Raw genomic sequence first — 21,542 nt, forward strand, 5'->3', positions numbered from 1 at the left:
GAAGGTTGTCCTTGTAAAGCAAAGCGATTTCACCTACTTCGTCTCAGCAGGGCTCCCTTTCAGCGCCTCAGACCCAGGACACATGGCATTTGTTTTCATCCTTTTTTTTTTTATCCCTCATTGTGTTTCAGGGCTGAAATCATTGCGTTTTTAGCAGTCAGCAGGTGCGTTATTACACGCAGCTGCCACAGATTAGCAGGAGCGTGAACAAAGCAATCAGCAGAATCACCATGTCAATGTTTCTCAAAATACCTGGAAGAGTCATGTCTAGAGCTGTTAATATTGATTATATTAATATACTCAATAAGGTTCAACAGTGTGACGTTTTTGTGGCTTGGTTTTAAGGTTCTGCGTGTTTCAATAATCTAATAAATTGATTAATGGAGGAGTAATACGTAACAACAAAGGTTTTTCTTTATTAATTTAGCCAATGAGACAATAACAGCCCATTCAGCTAAACGTGTTCTAGCACAACAATATAACACACATACATATATAACACTGTCAGAATGAATCACAGTTAATCACAGCAAATTGTACAATTAATTTAATTGTTTAAAAATCAAGATTGAATGATTGTGCTACTTTCTCCCCGAGTACTCCACTTTAATGCTATTGTATGAATGCTAACCAGCTGAGAAAGAGCTGCTAGTAGCGTTTGTTTATGAGCAGGTTCTGGGTAAATTCACAAAGAAAAGAATCATCAGTTTGGTCGACAGTAAAACACAGCAAGCTTTGAGTAAACGGTGGATTGTAGTACAGTTCTGTTACTGATTCTGCACCTCTCTTTGTTTTTAGCACTAGCATGCCCTGGAAAGTGACTAGCCTGCTAACAGGGAGATCCATAATACACAGGAACATACAAACACAAGCAGTTCTATAGCTTTTAGTTGTGAACAGAGGAATCGGTGGTTGCTTTTCGAGCTAAATTACTAGCATAAGCCTTGGGTAGTGTCAATAAAAGTCTATTTGGATCAATGCACTATACTGTGAATGAAGAGATCTGTATTAGCTTAATGTGACTAGCATGCTAATAGACAGGTCTATAATACACAACAAAATGTTAAGACTTTCTAGACCTGTGTTTACTATTGTAGCAAATTAGCTTAAATACACAGAGTTGAATCATTAGCTGGTCTTTTTCTGAGCTAACTCTTAGCCTAGGCCTCAACTACTTGCGTAGAAACTGAGAAACAAGGTGAATATTTGTAGTTAAGTGACTTGTAGTGAACAGGCAGGTCTATAACACACAGGCCAATACAAAAACACTGCTTTTGTAGCAGATTATAGCTCTCATTTTAAGAACTAATTTGTTAGCTTTGCTCAGTGGTTAAAGCTAAGATTTAAGGTGAATTTGAGCTTTTTTTAAGGGAGCTGTCAGACTCTGCTGACAAAATAAACATAAAAATGGTTGATGTTTGCTTTTCGTGCTGTACATTTTGTAGATACCAATCCTCTATCTGCTAGCTGCAGTAAGGTGATTGTTTAGTGCAGCTGCGAAAGAGAGAGAGAGAGAGAGGCAGAGGGAAGCAGGCAGAGAGACAGGATGAGTGTATCCTTTGACTGTAGCCTACAGGCATCCAGGTAATTTGCATACATCCCTGTTGTCAGTGAAAGCCAATGGCAACCCACTGTTTCTCCTCAGAAACAGAACCACGTCAGCCTCACTGTTTTAAACCTGAGGCTGAAAAAAAGGAAACGAATGCCTCACCCATCACCCATCGACCTAGCAGCATGACATCATCTCTAGCCAATCGCCTCCTTTTGGTTGAAAGCTGTTGACCCCAGGCTGCAGGGTGACAGTAAGATTTAGACTGTTGCTTTGTCCACTAATGGCTAATAATAGTAACTCCACTTTCACCTCAGCAGAAAAAAGCCTGGCTGCAGATTTATGAGGCCTCACAGAGTCCTGATACTGGGCTGGGCTCGGACTGTGTGTTGCTCTCCAAAGAGCACCATTCCTGAGCATTCAGTGGTAAACTCCTAGTGTTGAGTTTGTCCAATTATTTTAAGAATCACACGTTCATATTTACACACACAGATTGTGTAACCGTCTTAGAAAAGCATTGACCAATACGATAGCATGTTCTGGAGCAGCTGCACATGAGCCTAAGGTCATCATTCTCAGTGCTAACTCAATGAAGACCTACCCTGAGTCCAAAATGGCTTCCTATTCACTATTCCCTACATTATTCACTATGTACTGCGCTATTACAGGGAACTGAATTCAGGAGGGTAGTGAATGATTTCGAACACAAACTCATACAGGTTTTCACCAAACAACGCAGTGGATTATGGGTAATCTGATATCTTCTAGTGTACATGGGGTGTACACTACCATTTGCAGTGCATTGTGGGATTGTCTGAGTGCACTGAACATTATCCACTATGTGTTCTCCCTGTCTGTGTGGGTTTCCTCCGGGTGACTGTCTGTGAGGAGTGTGGTGTGTTCTCTCCGTGTCTGTGTGGGTTTCCTCCGGGTGACTGTCTGTGAGGAGTGTGGTGTGTTCTCCCTGTGTCTGCGTGGGTTTCCTCCAGGTGACTGTCTGTGAGGAGTGTGATGTGTTCTCCCTGTGTCTGCGTGGGTTTCCTCCGGGTGACTGTCTGTGAGGAGTGTGGTGTGTTCTCTCCGTGTCTGTGTGGGTTTCCTCCGGGTGACTGTCTGTGAGGAGTGTGGTGTGTTCTCCCTGTGTCTGCGTGGGTTTCCTCCGGGTGACTGTCTGTGAGGAGTGTGGTGTGTTCTCCCTGTGTCTGCGTGGGTTTCCTCCGGGTGATTGTCTGTGAGGAGTGTGGTGTGTTCTCCCTGTGTCTGCGTGGGTTTCCTCCGGGTGACTGGACACTACTAAAAGATAGCGGAACCCCAAATTAGTGCACTACATAGTGAATAGGGTACAGTTTCGGACACAAAGCATTTTTGATTTATATACGGAATGACAGCATTAGAATTGTTCAGAAGCGAAGCCCAGTGCTGTGTTGAGGATATTGGCTAATGCACATGCTCCGAGCCGAGGGTGAAGATTGATGTCACCCCTGTGATTTTTCTGGAAAAACAGCTCCATCAGGGCCCAGCATGCTCCCTGAAAACCAATCACGGACAGCGGGAAGCTAGATGCAATCTGTCTATCTGTCTTTTCTCTTTCTCTCTCGTTTTCTCTCCATCTCTCTCCATGCCTCCCTCCTGCACCAGTAAAGAGGAGTTTAAGTGTACAGATGTGAAACGTATCGTTTCAGACGAATGCTGACCTCATGTGTTCATTTTACCAAGTGGAAGGGATTTAAAGGGGTGCACTGGCATCTTTAAAAACTCAATCTCCATCGGCCATGTTTGTTTCACACTGTTGAAATGAAAAAACACTTTTTTCAGTGCACTAGCACCTCACGTTTACCATCTAATGGAGTAAACACATTGTGGTATCTTAGGCCAGGAATTGCGTATACGGACATGGCTCCGACTTCAGAAAAATGACACTTCCTGAGTGGTCTGCTAGTGCCTCTCCCATAGGGTGGAGGAGGGGGTAAAGTACATTAGCTGTCTGAGCTAACATTGCTGCTAGAGCTCAACAAATGTGATTATAGCGGTTTTATAATATGGAAAAGACTCCTACAGATATGTTTCAGACGTACTACTGGTGTCTGTGTCTTTAAAAGGACACAAAGGCCATAATGTTAACGGTTGTTTATGATTCGCCATGTTATCACACCATTGTTGGACATCACATCCACCGTGACATCCAGGTCACGCCGCCCTGGCTCTATTCTGTGCTCTTAGTGGAACGGCAAAGCTGAGAGTCTCAAGGATGTCCTACATTTACTGAACATGCCGAACTGACCCCGATTCCACATATAACTCCTCGTTTAACCTCGTAATGTAAGGTTTTGTATTCAGCACCGGTTTGCTGGAGTGGAATACGTTTTTGCTGCCTGTTCTCACGAGCACTGAGAGCGGAGGGAATGCAGTGTGTGCTGCTGATGCTAATGTGGAATATATGGTTTTTATATTGAAGTGAGTGAGATCGAATCCAGTACTGAGCTGTAGCGTATAAGCTTGTATTAATATACACTGGGTGTCGCTGTGGCACTGTGGGTGGTGTTGCTGCCACACAGCTCCAGAGTCTTGGGAGTGATCGTCCTCTCGGCTCACTGTCTGTGAGGAGTGTGGTGTGTTCTCCCTGTGTCTGCGTGGGTTTCCTCCGGGTGACTGTCTGTGAGGAGTGTGGTGTGTTCTCTCTGTGTCTGCGTGGGTTTCCTCCGGGTGACTGTCTGTGAGGAGTGTGGTGTGTTCTCCCTGTGTCTGCGTGGGTTTCCTCCGGGTGACTGTCTGTGAGGAGTGTGGTGTGTTCTCCCTGTGTCTGCGTGGGTTTCCTCCGGGTGACTGTCTGTGAGGAACGTGGTGTGTTCTCCCTGTGTCTGCGTGGGTTTCCTCCGGGTGACTGTCTGTGAGGAACGTGGTGTGTTCTCCCTGTGCCTGCGTGGGTTTCCTCCGGGGGCTCAGGTTTCTTCAAACAGCCCAAACACACATGTCGGAACGGAAGGAGTGGCTGTGTGAAACTGGCCCAAGTGTGTTTGAGTGACAATGTGAGTGTGTGACGGCAGGTGCGTGTGACTGGATGACTGTGTTATTGTTTATAGATGTATGTGAAATTGTGTTTAGTTGTGAATGACAGGATGTGTGATATAATCTACAGGTGGAAGTGTGTATGACAGAGTGAGTGTGTGTAGTTTCCCATAGTTGTGAGTGACGGTGAATGGGTCATAGAAATCCAGACATTTCAGTGTATGTCGTTGAAGAGGAATGATTGTCACTGCTCATTTTTCTTTTATAAATTAGTTTTATATTTTGTGGTCTTGAACTGAAAGGGGCTGCGAGATGCATTTGTCACAGACTCTGTTTATATTTGTTCTCTCTCTCTCTCTCTCTCTCTCAGCTGAAACTTGAAGATCGATCCATTGTGCCTAGAGACTTCGTGCGCAGAAAGAATTCAAATGTGAGTGAGTTCTCTATCAAACGAAATTCATTAATTACTCTGGGGTCTCTCGGCTCGACTCGGCTTCACACTTTATTAATCCGTGTATTCGGACTTGTTCACGGATCTCAGTTAATCCTCGGGATCTGATTTCTAGCGTTGCTTATTAAACAGCTGTTTACAGAGCTGTACGTCTGTGGCAGGGGTTATTAGTGGATGACCTGCTGATGTTTTGGTCCCGGCAGGATAAGCAGTGTGGCATCGTGACCAACATTAACACAGAGTGTGCTGTGAAGCTGGTGGGGACCAACTGTTGTCTTTATCCCGTAAACGGTCGCGACCTGCAGCACATCTGGGTAAGTGTTGTTTCTTTTTAAAAGTGGGTTTATCACGGTATCATCATCGAATTTATTCATCGCTTTATTATTTGAAAGTAAGAGCTACTTATTTCTGCTAATTTGCTTTTGTTGTTCTCCCGTAGTCTTTTATGTACGGGGATTACATCGTGTATGACTTCTGGTTGGGGAAGGTATATGACCTCAGCAATCACATCATCCTGAAGCTCTCCAACGGTGCGAGGTAGGGGCCCCTCCTCTTCCTCAAAAACACTGTGTTACAGCATTATATTTAATGTGAAAATGACCAGGAACGTCTCTTGGATGTTTTCGAGCACAATAAGCCACTGCAGAATCTACTGAGCACTGTGACCAACCGTCTAAAGGTCTGGTGTGTGATGTCACAACCACGAGCACATTTCTGTTTGATTACGTGTTTAGGCCTACGTCCGTCTAGACGTTTCTCAGACGCAGGGTTCGTTTAGTGGAGCTTGTGGGGACCTGTGTTAAACGTTGTCATTGACTTTCGGAACATGAAGTGTCACGAATAAAACAGTGGTGTTGAATTGTTAGAAATGATGAGAAATATGGAGATGATGGTTGATTATAACTTTATTTTACTTCCTCATTTTTCGGCAGATGTTCGATGAGCGAAGAAGACGGTGCCAAACTCTATGATGTTTACCCACATGTCAGTGACTCGGTAAGAGTGTGTGCGTGTCTGTGTGTGTGCGTGTCTGTGTGTGTGCGTGTCTGTGTGTGTGCGTGTCTGTGTGTGCACGTGTGCTTGTCTTGCTGATTGTTTCAGGGTGACTTTGAGTTTCCAAACACTTTTACTTCTTTGTTGCCTTAGGGCACATAAGACCCTTCTTCACAATATTATTTTCCTGTTCATTTCCCTGTCATTAAAGCCTCATCAGATAAACCCCACTGTGCCCATAACGAGAGAGTGACTCTGAGAGAGAGAGAGAGACTGACAGAGAGAGAGAGAGAGACAGAGACTGACAGAGAATGAGAGAGAGAGAGAGAGAGAGAGAGAGAGACCCATTTGAAGGAGTTCATCAAATATTCCACAGGCAATCCGTAGCTGGCCAAAAAAAGCTAGCATCAGATCAGTAGTCATGTGACATGGTGACCTTGGGTTGAGGAAGCTGCCTTAAGGGAAATTATGGGTAGAGCTTTATAGTAGGAATAGTGGCTGGAAATTCAGCTTTTTAAAGTTGCAGTTCATCTGCAGTTAAAGCAACACTAGGAAGTAGTTTTACCTTAAAACGACAGTTTCAGAATCATTGTGATGCTGCGAGGAGCTGTAATAGTGAGGATAGAGTCTCTGTTGCTGCTACCCCACTCTCAGCACTGTTTAAAATGAACTATGTAACTTTTGGAGGAGGGTAGGAAACTAACCCTTCCTTTCACCCTAAATCCCTCGATGTAGGACAGTGCTATAAAAGTGAATCATACTCTGAAAGTGTAGGGAGGTCCCAGGAGCAAAAATATAAAACCTTACTGTTCCTTTGGTGTTGCTTGTTTTTCCACTAAGAGAGACTTTAATGTGATCTACAACATGAACATAACGTTAACACATAGATAATCTGTGTAATCACATGCACGTTTGGCTCTGTCTCTAGGGGCTGTTCTTTGACGAAGCGTATGGCTTCTACCCGGGTCAGGTGCTGATCGGGCCGGCGAAGGTGTTCTCCAACGTCCAGTGGCTCTACGGGGTGAAACCCGTCCTCAGCAAGAAGAGCAAGTTCAGAGTGGTCGTAGAAGAGGTAGGACTGGCCTGGAATAATCTGTTTTTCCTGAAACTCCAAACCGTTTAGTCCTGAAGGGCTACAGTAGTCCACCTGCTCTTTAGAAGACTGTTGTAACCCACTGTAAACACTAAACTGTACCGTCTTTACACTCTTTCTATTCATTCATTCATTATCTGTAGCCCTTATCCAGTTCAGGGCGGCGGATTTTCTACCCTTAATCACTGGGCGCAAGGCAGGAACACACCCTGAAGGGGGCGCCAGTCCTTCACAGGGCGACACACATTACTCGGATGATGTCTCTGGGAAACCCTAAGGAGTTACAAAAGATGGATGGATGAATCACTGTGGCTAATGGCTGTTCTTTCCTCTCAGGTCCAGGTCGTGGAGCTTAAAGTGACGTGGATCACGAAGAGCTACTCTCCACAAGGTTCAGACAGCGTCTTCCCCCCTCCCTCCACCATCGCACAGGAGAATCTCTGCAGGTACACACACCAACACACACACTATAGTACAGGGTGGGCCATTTATATTTACATTTATACTGGAAGCCTGTGTTAGCATTTCTCCTGTGGTGTTGCTATCAGTGTGTGAAGAGTGGGAGAAGAGGGTTGCATTGACAATCCAAAACAATGGGCAGCACTTTGAACACATTTTATAAGTGGTCGGAAACTTGTAAATAACTCACGAACGAATAAAGTTACGTTAAAACCAAGCACACCATTGTTTTTCTTGTGAAATTCCCAATAGGTTTGATGCGTCACATGACCCTCTTCCCATTGAAAAAACAAAAGTTGGATCCAAAATGGCCGACTTCAAAATGGCCGCCATCTTGAAAAGTTTCCCCCCCCCATAAACTAATGTGCCACAAACAGGAAGTTAATATCACCAACCATTCCCAGTAAATGGCCCGCCCTGTACGACAGAGACATGGCTCACACCTCCCTATTTTACAACCTAAATCTAAACGACTTTCCTTCATTTTTCCTTACGTTTTCTATGTGACGTTTTCACTGATATTAGCGCTGCCTTCGTGACAAACACCATAATGTTCTGCTGTTACAGTTATTAAAGCCTCCAGCACGAAGCTTGTACCTGTCAGAACGAGTGACGTGACAAATGAGCTGTCAGCCTCGCTGCTGAGCGTCACTCACTTTTAATAAGCTGCTGGATTCGCTTCGTAAACTGGGAACACTGCTCTGTCAGTGGAACACCTTAACACCTCAGGAGCTGAAGTCTATAATAACAAAGCCCCAAGTTGAAGTCGGTGAAATTGATTCTTGTCTTTGGGAAATTCCTGGAGAAATGGGTTTGTTGTTGTACGTTGGATCCTTTTAGAAGTCAATAACATGTAACAAGCGACTGTTAATTCATTCATTGTCTGTAAGCGTTCATCCAGTTCAGGGTCGTGGTGAGTCCGGAGCCGCCCCCCCCCTCACAGGCAGTCACCTGGAACTGGAACACCAGGACCCTGGAGGTGTGTGACAGTGACGCTACCTGCTGTGCCACCGCACCGTCCCCTACCAAAGGAACGCTTTTGTCATGGATCTCAAAATTCCCTCCTGTGCAAACTCGTCCCCAAAATCCTGCCTTAATCAAATGCAGCAGAGCACCTCGTTACTGTCTGATCTTGTTTACTCACCTCTGTATTTCCCGATCTCTCTCTTGTGCAGAGTGAAGCGCCTGGGTTATTTTGACCACACTCAGAGGCAGCTGGGGGAGAGAGCTCTGTACGTGTTTCCTGCCAAAGGAGATGCCACACGGATCACCTGCGAGGGTCCGGAGGGGGCACCTGTCCTCCCTGAGGACCCTGTGATCCGCAAGGTTAGAACATCCTGCTGCTTGGCGTGAGGCTTTAGATTTATTTAAAGTTATAACGAGCTTGTGTTTATTTGTTTATGTCAAATCTGACAGTGTCACACACTCATCGATGAACATGGGCCGAAGCACGTTGAGTGGACGGTGGCTCCACTGCAAATCTAATGAAACCAATGAGAAAAGTTAGACACGAGTGTGAAACTATGTATATATTTTGCTGATTCATTCTTTAATAGGCACAAAAGCCCTACCCAGCAACAGGGCTGAATCTGATCCCAGCACATACACTTCCCTAAAGCGTCAGACGTGTGAAAGTGTGAGGATGACGACGAGGATTTAGCTCGACAGCTTGTGTCAGCAGCCTAACTCCTGAGTCTGTGCGGTCTCTGCTTCTTTGTGCAGGTGAAACGGATTTTTAAAAAGCATCCAGGAAAGAAGACCACAGAGATTTCAGAGCCCCAGGCCAACAGCGTTCAGCTGACCGCCAAGACGGACGAGACGGAAACTACGGGTATCATACACATTCTTCCAGTTTGCTATTAGCATTAGCACCTTCAGGGTGGGCTTTAAAAAATTAATAAAAAAATACAAATATTGATAACCCCTAGTTTTTGCTGGGTTTTCACCCGATCAATAGTTATCTGCTCTATCCAGAGCTGGACCGCCCTATACGCTCACTTCTCACGCTGCGTAGGGCCCCACAAATTAAGCAAGGCCCCCTCGTGTCAGGTTAGAGAGAGTTGGTGTATCATCAGTATATGAAGCTAAACTATCCTTCAGGATATAAAATGAGGAAAAAGACCTCATGAGACTGTGCTGCGGGAACAGCAGTGAGGTAAACCTGTGACTACTCATCCCGAGATTGATATATTAAGAGTTGGCGTGAACTGCACAGCTGCTCCCCACGATCTTAGAAGCCTCGCAGCGCCAGAGTATCATGAACCAAACTTTGAATCTGAAAATCTGAACATATACCGATGTTTCTATGCTGTCGAGTCCCCGTTTACACTTCCCCAGTCACACCAGCACCCTCAAAGTTCCTTAACGTTCCATTCCACCTTAAAAAAAATGAGTTACTTTCAAGTGCTAAGTTGAGTTCTTCAACGTTTCAGTTCCACCTTAAATAATGCTGCTATATTCACACAATCACGCTAACACCAGCGTGTTTGGCGGTCTCATTACACCTTAAACAGTGAAGCAGTTACAGGTGCCTGGACACAACTACTGCATCATTTAAGGCGACACAAAGCTGCTAGCTATGGAATAAACGGCTACGTTTGCTTTTTCTTCTTTTCCACCTTAAATAAGTGCAGCGGCTGTTACAGAATGGCTCACAGTGTTCAGGGAGAACATTTAGATTGGGGCAAGTCAGGGCCAGCTCTGACTCTATCACACACTTCCTTATTTCCACACACTGCGTCTGTGGACAGCTCAACGCACCGGAGGAGAGGGTTGACAGCCCAGATCTGTCACATCAGGTGACAGATGGCTGTGCTGTGAGATGAGGGGAGGGAGGCAACATTGAGAACTGATCTCCTGATAATAGAGCCAATGCTTAGATCGCCGCTCTGGGGCTTATAATCATGTGCGTTTATTTATTTATTAATAATCGTGGTGCATTTTGATTCGGCTAATATCCATCTGGATACATTCCTGGTACTTGGGACATTAAAGGAACACTAGGTATTATTTTTACCTTAAAATCATAGCTTCAAAGCCACTGTGATGCTCCACTGAGCTGTAATAGGGAGAATGCTATTCAGGCTCAGCACTGCAGAAACTTCACTATGTAACTTTTGGTGAAGGGCAGGAAACCACCTCCCTCCCCTCCCTCTTGGCTTGAACAGTGCTGTAACAATGCAACTGTAGGGGGGAGGAGCCCAGCAGCAAAAATACCAAATCTTACCTAGTGTCCCTTTAAGTGACGAGTCGTAAACGAAGTCTTTAAACGAAGTCTTTTTCTTAATCATCGCTCTCCAGACCCGTGTGCGGAGCCTTCGCAGGACTGTCCAGGGGAAAACTCTGTCCCTCCGTGCCCCAATAACGGCCCGGTTCCTGCCTCGGAGCCTGTGGAAGACGGCAGACAGCCTGGATCCGTCCCGCAGGGGCCCTGGCCTCAGATGGACGAGCTGGAGTCGGACGACGAGCCGGTGGAGGACACGGACGACACCAGCTCCATCACGTCCTCGGCCAGCTCCACCGCCTCGCTGCAGAGCGGCCCCAGCAGAAAGAAGAGCATCCCTCTCTCCATACGAAACCTGAAGAGGAAACACAAGAAGAAGAAGACCAAGTTCTCACGGGAGTTCAAACCCGGAGACAGGTGAGTGGACGTCGAGCACCATCCAATAACTCTGGACTTTGAGGGTCAGAACTAATCATCCAACATCTGGAGCACCTCATATTAGACGTTCCAAATACGTTTTAAAGTGTGTTTGTGTGACGTTTAATTGCAGTTAAAATTTCAAACATCCTCCTGCTTTTCTGTGATTTTTATGGTGACTGCTGCATCGTATTAAAATGGCAGTAATGTGCCAATAAAAACAACTAAAAATTATTAATACAGCGCATGATAAAACCACAGTCCCACGTACTTTTGGACACAGTATTATCCCCAAGAACAGAACAAACCCAATACAGAATTTTGTATGTTACAAAATAGCGATCCCTCGTTTTTCGTAGGGGATGCGTTCCAAGACACTTTGTATTTGTACTTACAAGTATTTGGGCTTTTAAACCCCTCCCTGTTGCTCTTAACAACCCACCCTTTGCATTAAACAGTCGTTCTCTAATGTTTTTCAGCTGGAACTACGTGTGATTTCCAACCAGTTTCTTTAATAAAGTCATTCCTAAGCTGTGATTTAGCGTCAGTAAATTTCACTCGGATGTGGACGTGAACGATACACGTACTGTACGTAGGAAACGCTTACATTTTTCCTAGATTGTCCCTCAATATCCGCGACCTAGCGGCCATAAGCCGCCTTGAAAAGACCCGCGGGATTACTGTAAGTATATTTTCAGGGCTGAGTGCCAACAAACCCAAACAGAAATGTTTAGACGTACAGTGTAAACCCTTCCCAAAAGAGTAGAAGCTCTAAATGTGGCCAAAACCGTAACTCAAAATGAATTACTTTAATTTCAGAACAAATATTGGAGGAGCAGCTGTCTTTTAGAGGATAGAGGATGGCGAAGGGTGACCAGACGTCCTCTTTTACCCGGACATGTCCTCGTTTTTAGACTTAAAAACCCCTACTCCGATTGGTTCTCTTGAGTGAGAAGGGGGCGTGGTGAAGTAGCCTAGAATTTTCTGATTGGACGGTCTGACTGTAGAGCTACCGTTATTGGTCGATAACCTTCTCTGTAAACGTTTAATTGGTCAGTCTGCATGGCAGTAGTCCTTGTTTACGTCAGGCAAAGCTCAGGTACCCACCCTCATCTCGAGCAGCTATGCCGAAATGGAAATGTAAGTTCTCGGATGAATTAAAAAAGAAATGCCCATGTTTTGTGTAGAAAATTAAGGTGTAAAGGACCTAAAAGCACACATAGGTTCAGCTAAGAATACAACGGCAGCGAGGGGCTTGACCTCACCCCCCCCCCTTTCACCATCTCAGACCTGGTCCCCCTGGTATAGAGAGAATAACAATACTTTTAAAACGAACCACACTACTGCTGTTAATATATTTGTCTAAACCTTTATTCCACTGGAGTTGAGCTGTTCTGAGCTCTGTCGCTGAAGGCCATGAGCGCAGGATCTTATCAGCAGCTGTAGGGGATATTTAACACCCTGGCAACACACACACACACACACACACACACACAGACGTGCCTATCGATCTCTGTTATTCGTGCTCTTTTACATTTGTCTCAGGCCTTGTCTGAAATATCAGTAGATGTCTTTACACACTGTCCACTTGTAGGAGCTTGTGATCAGTTACAAACTGCTTATGACACGTCTCCGACGTCTTGCTTCTTACGCTGCAAAGTCGACGAGCTCAAACTTTGAACGTTACTACGAGTTACTACTGACTCACTCTGCATCCCGACACCACCGTCTCAAACAGTTCAGTTTAGACTCCATTTTCTGGGCGACACCTGGCTTCTCCTTACCCTTTACCTTTCACCAAATACACCACACACCTTTATCATTGTTTCCCAAATATTTGTTAACGCTTATCCACATTGCTTTCATTATTTTATCCAGGACACACTCGTCTCTGCGAGCTCTAGCCTTGAACTGGTTGTCTCTGGCAGGAGCCCTGTGCGTTGTATAATACAGGTTTAATATTCAGTGTCTCAAGCCTTAGTTTTGGATCCAGCAGGTGCTTGGATAAGACTTTGGTCTTAAAAAGCGCATGTGTGATGTTTAACTGAATTCTGCTGAACTACAGTAGACTTCTTCAGCGTCGTTCACAGAGCACACACACCAACCCGCAGAGATCCAGCTCCACAGTGTCTCCAGTGTTTGGCATGAACGAGTGATGCAGATAGTAATAGTGGAGTTGTAGTGTTTATGGGGCTTTCTGAAGGTTGCAGTAAAACGGAAATAAACCCGCCTTGGAATTATTGACGTTTTCCTGTATTCCAGTGATTACTGTGTGTGTGTGAGTGTGAGTGAAAGATGTTGCATCATTTCACAGCCATGACACAGCAGGTCTGGACTCTTAACGTATCTGGGAGTAGATAGAATAAGGGCAGTAATGACACACGGGGCCAGAACTGTGTCTGCTGGCTCCCAAATGACATCCCTGTGTGTGTCCTCTAGGACTGAAAGTGTCAGCACAGCTCTGAAGCTGTAAATAGTGCACAGTGTGTTCTTTGAATCGACTGACGTGGTGTTGAAGCTGTTATATTGAAAAAGGCCTGACACGTGTGTGTGTGTGTGTGTGGTAGGGTTGCTGTGGAAGTGGTTTCCACGGTTACTTCTGCTGATGTCATGTGGAAGGACGGTAGATTGGAGACAGGAATCCGCTCTAATGACCTCATCCCGATCCAGCACCTCGACAACCACGAGTTCTGCCCCGGAGATTACGTAGTGGACAAACGCCGTGAGTACTGACCCTTCCTCATTCTTCACCCCCACAGAAACTGTCCAGAAGGTGAGGGGGTCTTTCCTTTAAAATCTTTTAAGCTTTCATTCATTATCTGTAACCCATATCCAGTTCAGGGTCGCGGTGGGTCCAGAGCCTACCTGGAATCATTGGGCGCAAGGCGGGAATACACCCTGGAGGGGGCGCCAGTCCTTCACAGGGCAACACCGACACACATTCACTCACACACTCACACCTACGGACACTTTTGAGTCACCAATCCACCTACCAACGTGTGTTTTTTGACTGTGGGAGGAAACCGGAGCATAGACAGTCACCTGGAGGAAACCCACGCAGACACAGAGAGATCACACCACACTCCTCACAGACAGTCACCCGGAGGAAACCCACGAAGACAGAGAGAGAACACACCACACTCCTCACAGACAGTCACCCGGAGGAAACCCACGCAGACACAGGGAGAACACACCACACTCCTCACAGACAGTCACCCGGAGGAAACCCACACAGACACAGAGAGAACACACCACACTCCTCACAGACATTCACCTGGAGGAAACCCTTGCAGACACAGAGAGAACACACCAACTCCTCACAGACAGTCACCTGGAGGAAACCCACGAAGACAGAGAGAGAACACACCACACTCCTCACAGACAGTCACCCGGAGGAAACCCACGCAGACACAGAGAGAATACACCACACTCCTCACAGACAGTCACCCGGAGGAAACCCTCGCAGACACAGAGAGAACACACCAACTCCTCACAGACAGTCACCTGGAGGACCAATAGAAAGGCCTCAAAATTGTTAGAAATAAAATCTCCTTTCAGTAACTTGCATTAAAAGATATCCACGTTCTTACCTTCTGTTTTAAAGCGTGAATGTAATTAGATTAATTCGATTTAAACAGTAGAAAATGCATTTGTTTTTCTCAGCTCAAGCTCTACAGGACCCCAGTGTGTACGGTGTGATCCAGTCCGGCGAGCACAAGGCCCGGACGTGTGTGGTGAAGTGGATCAAACTGAACGCGGCGGGAGACGATGTGGAGGTGAGGAGAGACGTGCGCTGGTTTATAAATGTGTACGGGTGGATGGAGTGATGAGATGATGTGGAGGGATGTATTGACCTGTGATTGGTTCGTTCATCCTGTTCTGATCAGGTGATTGGTGAGGAGGAAGACGTCAGTGTTTACGATATCGCAGATCATCCAGACTTCCACTTCCACACCACGAACATCGTGATCCGGATCGGAAACTCGGACTCGGAGGACTTCAATAACGAAGTAAAGCTTTGTCTTTCCTCTCCTTTTTTTTGTTTTTTTATTTCTCCAGCGTGTCGTTGAGCAGGTGACAGAGCGACACGCGGCGAGGCCTTTTCTGTGAGAGCAGGAGACATTGCTGTGATTTTAATGAGAAGCCACACAGCGACAGATCGACACCTTCTCACAATTATGCAAAAGAGCAATGGTCAAAAATAGATTTAGAACAGGAGATATATACTGTCTGCTCATGAATAGCTGGGCTGTTTTAAAGTGTGTGTGTGTGTGTGTGTACACAGAGGACCGTGGGACAGGTGTGCAGAGTCGATGTCAGCAGTAAAGTGGAGGTGGTGTGGGCTGACAACTCCAAATCTGTCGTCCTGCCTCAGGTGAAATAGTAATGTTATATAATAATAAAGATGATACATAAATGTGTGTGTGGAATTATCATAACCACGTCACTCTTCTCCTCAGCACCTGTACAACGTGGAGTCAGAGATCGAGGAGACGTACTATGACTCTGCGGAGGGCAGCACCAGTGGGGCTTCGTCGGAGGAGTGGGAGGACGAGAGCGACAGCTGGGAGACGGATAACGGGCAGGTGGAGGTGGAGGAGGAGACGGCTGGGGGGGAGGATGCCGCACTGACCTCCAGCCCTAACGCGGGAGCTCCAGCCGAGGGTAAAACGTCCACGCCGGTGAGCGCCGCGGCCAGCGCAGATCCCCAGGGGACACCCACGCTGGAGTTTAACGCAGGTACGAGGAAGGAAGGGTATTTTTATATGTAAATCTAGTATCTAGTATCTAGTCCACAAACCTTTGGCCGTGTAGTGTGCTAAGCTCTGAATGCTCCGACCCTCCGCTTCTGTCCAGGTGGAGGCCCTGCCCCCGACGACAAGCCGAGTAAAGACACCCCGAGGCTGGCCTTCCGCGAGCTGAAGGAGGCTCTGAAGATCCTGGAGAGTCTGAAGAACATGACGGTGGAGCAGCTGTGGACGGGTTCTCCCACGTCTCCCACCGCGGAGCCGTCCACCGCCACGGCGGCCACCACGCCCGCGGAGGGCAAGCCCACCAAGGAGAAGCGCTTCCTGGACGACATCAAGAAGCTGCAGGAGAACCTGAAGAAGACGCTGGACAACGTGGCCATCGTGGAGGAGGAGAAGATGGAGGCGGCTGCGGAGGAGGAGAGAGCCTCTGCTCCGGCCGAGCCTCAGACGCCCGTCCGTTCCGAGTGGCCCAGCGATACGCCTGTCCTCTGCCAGCAAAGTGGAGGAAAACCAGGGGTCACCTTCACCAGCGCTAAGGGAGAGGTGTTCTCTGTGCTGGAGTGGGCACCAGGTACTAACTGCTGAAATGCTTTGTGTCTGTGTGCTGCCATTTTGTGGAAATTACACTCTCTCTCTCACCCTCTCTCTCTCTTTCTCTCTGTGTCTGTGTCTCTCTCTATCTCTCTCTCTCACACTCCCTTGCTCTGTCTCTCTCTCACCCTCTCTCTCTCACACTCCCTCTCTCTCTGACCGTCTCTCCGTGTCTGTCTCTCTCTCTCTCTCTCTCTCTCTGTCACCCTCTCTCCGTGTCTGTCTCTCTCTCCCTCTGTCTCCATGTCTCTCTCTTTCTGTTTCTCTCACCCTCTCTCCGTGTCTCTCTCACCCTCACTCTCTCTCTCTGTGCCTCTCTCTCCCTCTGTCTCCACGTTTCTCTCACCCTTTCTCCGTGTCTCTGTCTCTCTCACCCTCTCTCTCTCTCTCCCTCGCTGTGTGAGTCTTTCTCACCCTCTCTGTCTCTCCCTCACTCTCCCTCTCTCACACTGTCTCTCTCTCACCCTCCTTCTTTCTCTGTGTCTCTCTCTCTCTCTCACTCTCTCTCTCTGTAAGTCTTGACCACACTACACTGATATAATTGGAGTCTATGTCACATATCTTGAGAGAACAAGATTGTTTAGGGGGTGATCAGACGTCTTATTGCACAGAAAGTCTAAAATAGAGCAGCACCAGCGACTGAATCTGAAACGGGAGGAAGTTTTCTTGTTTGGAAGAGTACCACAGACAGACCCTTCCCCCGCTCTCATACGCCGTTCAGACCGTGTTCCTTTTGATTTCCCCAGACACCCACACGTTTAAGAAGATGGAGTTTCAGCCGGCCGAAGCCAAGAAGTTCTTCAGTACGGTCAGGAAAGAGATGGCCCTGCTGGCTACGTCTCTGCCGGACGGCATCATGGTGAAGACCTTTGAGGACAGAATGGTGAGCGGTTTATACGTTTATACGATCTAAAACGTGGAGACACTTGTCCTTAAGACAGACACGTCTTCATAGAGAAGAGGACAGTTATAGAAAGGTAAAGGACTGGATAAACCTGCTGAAATGTGGATGTCTCCGTTCTCTGTCTCATGTTTCTCATCCTGTAGGACCTGTTCTCCGCTCTGATAAAGGGTCCCACGCGGACGCCCTACGAAGACGGTCTGTTCCTCTTCGACATCCAGCTGCCGAACATCTACCCAGCTGTTCCTCCTCTGTTCCGCTACCTGTCCCAATGCAGTGGGCGGCTTAATCCCAATCTCTACGACAATGGCAAAGTGTGTGTCAGTCTTCTGGGCACCTGGATTGGCAAGGTCAGCTCCCCCTACGTTTCCGCACACTGGCTGTGAATGACTTTCAGGACCTTGATCTTTTTAAATCGAGCGGCAGGAACCGCGGCGGACTCCTGTTGTGCTTCCCTTTTGAAGCCGGCTCTTTTGTCTCCTCTTTAAGTGCTTTCCCTTAGAGTTATTTTCAGTCGCGCTTCTTTTGTTGTAATCTGTTAAATGTGTATCTTACTTCTGGAGGGTATTGATTATTTCAGCATGTGGCTCCAGTCAGACTCTGTGTGTGTTGTTTCCGCAGGGCACAGAGAGATGGACGAGCAAGTCCAGTCTCCTGCAGGTGCTCATCTCTATCCAAGGTCAGTGACTGTACTTCTCAGTATATGATGCACGGAGGAAAATATTTTCAAAACTTGGGGTTGTACTCCTTCTGTAATACAATCTGGCCTGTAATCACAGTAGAAGACAAGTGTGTGTGTCTGTGCGTGCGTGTGTGTCTGTGCGTGCGTGTGTGTGTCTGTGCGTGCGTGTGTGTGTCTGAACGTGCGTGCGTGTGTGTGTCTGTGTGTGTATGTCTGTGTGCGTGACTTATATGAGCTGAAATAACAGAATCTGGTGCTCACCTGTCCACACGCTGAAACTGAATACACAACATTAAACGAGGTGTTCTGATTCTGCTCCGCTTCTGACGTCAAGAGCAGAGATTTTAGAATGGCCCCGCCCCCTCGTCTGAGTCTGTCCAATCACAGCGCTGGACCCGTGTTTATGTGAGAGCGCAAAGACGAGGTTAAACTCAGCGAAACAGACACAACGAGCGCGGAGAAATAAGAGCACTGAATAAAAACGGAGAAGAAAGAGAACAGAGTGAAAACGGCTAAAAACCAGAGCTTCTGCTCCTCGCTCCTCACTGCTGTGCGCTCGGGGTCGGGGTGAACAGCGAGCGGCTCATTATCATTTAAAGGGACAGGTGCTGAAAGCGGGCGTTCTGAACAGGGGCTGTTTACACAGGGGGAGAACACTGCTGTGGGGCTTTGGATGAAATAGAACTATGTTCCCTATAAAAACTACTGGATGTGACTACAGCAGGTGAAGCTGTGTTAGCGTTAAGGGGGTTGCTATCCATGTTAGCACTATTTTTCTTTAACCCTGTTTCCGCTCTTTCTCCTCCACTCCAGGCCTGATCCTGGTGAACGAGCCGTACTATAACGAGGCTGGTTTCGACAGTGACCGTGGTCTGCAGGAGGGCTATGAGAACAGCCGCTGCTACAACGAGATGGCCCTGATAAAGATGGTTCAGTCCATGACCCAGCTGCTCCTCCAGCCCGTGGAGGTTTTCCAGCAGGAGATCCGCGAGCATTTTGTCAGCAACGGCTGGAGACTTGTGCAGCATCTGGAAGGCTGGCTGGAGCTGGATGGCGCCGTGTCCGAGCGAGGCTCGCGCTGTCCCGCCGCCGGCCTGCGGGGGGAGCCGCTGGAGGAAGTGCCGCAGAGCTTGGCCTACAGCAGCCCCAGCAAACAGGACCTGAAGAATGAGGAGGAGCTGGAGGACTCGGGCCTCAGCCCCTCCACCGTGGGGCCCCCTGGGCCTCTCGGCGCAGCTGCTTCACAGGACCTAAGCCAGAGCTCGGACTGTGACGGAACCGGGGCAGTGGGGGAAAGCTCCGAAGGCGCGTTGTCCGGTTTAGGGGCCGGGAAAAGCAATCCGGAATCGCAGCCCGCAGTCAGACCAAAGAAGAGAAGGAAGAGCTATCGGAGCTTCCTCCCGGAGAGGAGCGGATACCCGGATATAGGATTTCCGCTCTTCCCTCTCTCCAAAGGCTTTGTGAAGAGTGTCCGCGGCGTCCTGCAGCAGTATCGAGCCGCTCTGATCGCCGCCGGCATTCCCGAGCGTCCAGAAGACAAATAAAATCATTGATAAACAAATTCTCTGTTCGATTTCATCCTTTTCTTGTCTTCTCTTCGCTTCCCTTCCGTACAAGAGCTGCACTCAGACCCCTTTAACCACTTTAACCCTTTTAACCCTTCTGACCGCCAGCAGGGCTCCGCTAGCCAATCACATCGCGTCTTTATAGATGGACAGTGTTAACCCAGCAGCCTTTTGGGGAAAATGCTTTGTTTGTTTGTTCCGTTTGTTTGTTTTCTGCGGATCCTGGTTTCTTCGGCGGTGGAAACTGTAGAAAGGATTACACTTTTCTTCCGGTGGATCACAGCGTACGCAGCACTTCTCTCGACAAAAGTGGACCTTCTTTGTGCCATTGGGCGCTCGCTGGCGCTGCCTCCTCCTCCACACCCTCGACCCACCGGCCATCCCTCAGATTCAGAGACACGGGGAGGGTGCGGAAACTTTTGCACGAAGTCGTCATCCTCTTATTGTCGTCGGCGTCGTCGGCTGCTTGGTGAGAACCAAAATAAACCAAACAACCCATGGCTGACTTTTGTAGTCCTTTCTCGCTGGAGAACTACATTTCCCAGCATGACTTGCTCCCAAGTCTTTGTTTCTTCATGAAGTGCTGCTCTGTCACTTTCCTGTTATCCTCCGGGTTTAAAGGAACACTACGTAAGGTTTAGTATGTGTGCTTCAGCGGCAGAGTGTAACTCATTCTTACAGCAACTGTCCTGAAATCAAGGGGGTAGTTTCCTACCCTCCTCCGAAAGTTACATAGTGCGGTTTCTGCAGTGCTGAGCCTGGAATAGCAATGACAGAGGCTCTGTTTTACCCGGTTACAGCTCAGTAGTGCGTTACAATGATTTTGAAGCTGTGATTCTAAGGTTAAGAAACTACCTAGTGTTGCTTTAATCTGCTTTAGAATCAGAGCTGCTTTCTGTTATGATTTAATTCTAATGCTGACAGTTTTTTGTTTGTCCCCAACAAACTATAACACTATAATAAACTTGCTGTATTGAATGTTCTGAAACTGCCCGAGCGTGCGGCCGTGGGCCCGACCGTTCCCGTCGTTAGAGCTGGGACCTGAGTTTACATGCACAAACAGAATAAGACACACTTTTCACTAACTCTCCTGAGTCTGTCTGCCATCAACGTTTTGCTGTGTACAGTGAATCATTTTGTGAATCATTTTGTGAGTCATTTCTACCTGAGCATAAGCTTTTACTTTGATCACACACATCTGCGCTCTGTTTCTACTTTTCTGGAGCACAGTGTGTTTCTAAACCACAGAGAGGTTCTCTTTAAAGCTAAGGTTCTCAGGAGCTCGAGACTCTGAATCATCATAACTTCAGATTCAACACCATACTGACCTCTCGCTCTCTTTCTCTCGCTCTCTTTTACACGCTCTCGCTCCCTCTCTCTTGCTCTTGCTCTCTCTTGTTCTCGCACTCTCTCGCTTGCGCTCGCTCTCTCTTGCTCTCTGTCTCTCTCTCTTGCTCTCGCTCTCTGTCTCTCTTTCTCTTGCTCTCGCTCTCTGTCTCTCTTTCTCTTGCTCTTGCTCTCTCTTACTCTCGCACTCGCTTGCTCTCTCTGTCTCTCTCTCGTTCTTGCTCTCTCTGTCTCTTTCTCTCGTTCTCTCTCGCTCTCGCACTCGCTCTCTCTGTCTCTCTCGTTCTCGCTCTCTCTCTTGCTCTCGCACTTTCTCGTTCTCGCTTGCTCTCTCTTACTCTCTCGCTCTGTCTCTCTCTCTCTCTCTCTCTCTCTCTCTCTCTCATATATACTTCTTTTTTGCATTTACCCTCTTGCACTTTCTTTATTCTCCACTCATATTTTACCTTTAATTTTGCCATTATTTTCCCATTCTTTACATTTCCCCCCCTGCTTTTTATTTTATGTCCTTCAT

At 47.3% G+C, this 21,542-nt stretch overlaps 1 protein-coding gene across 1 annotated transcript; it reads left to right on the forward strand.

The window, feature by feature from the left end:
• Window positions 1-4,925: 4,925 nt before the first annotated feature.
• Window positions 4,926-21,055, forward strand: LOC136684307 ((E3-independent) E2 ubiquitin-conjugating enzyme; the record flags this gene model as incomplete). Its single annotated transcript, XM_066659129.1, has 19 exons — window positions 4,926-4,985; window positions 5,210-5,320; window positions 5,446-5,543; window positions 5,939-6,002; window positions 6,928-7,071; window positions 7,429-7,538; window positions 8,727-8,877; window positions 9,274-9,382; window positions 10,852-11,191; window positions 13,759-13,913; window positions 14,855-14,967; window positions 15,079-15,201; window positions 15,477-15,566; window positions 15,652-15,931; window positions 16,049-16,513; window positions 17,280-17,416; window positions 17,581-17,784; window positions 18,056-18,113; window positions 18,930-21,055. Coding segments are annotated over 19 exons (3,543 nt in total), but the record flags the coding sequence as incomplete, so codon positions are not given.
• Between the last annotated feature and the right edge of the window lie 487 nt (window positions 21,056-21,542).

This window comes from Hoplias malabaricus, unplaced genomic scaffold, assembly GCF_029633855.1.
Source record: "Hoplias malabaricus isolate fHopMal1 unplaced genomic scaffold, fHopMal1.hap1 scaffold_55, whole genome shotgun sequence".
NCBI lineage: Eukaryota > Metazoa > Chordata > Actinopteri > Characiformes > Erythrinidae > Hoplias > Hoplias malabaricus.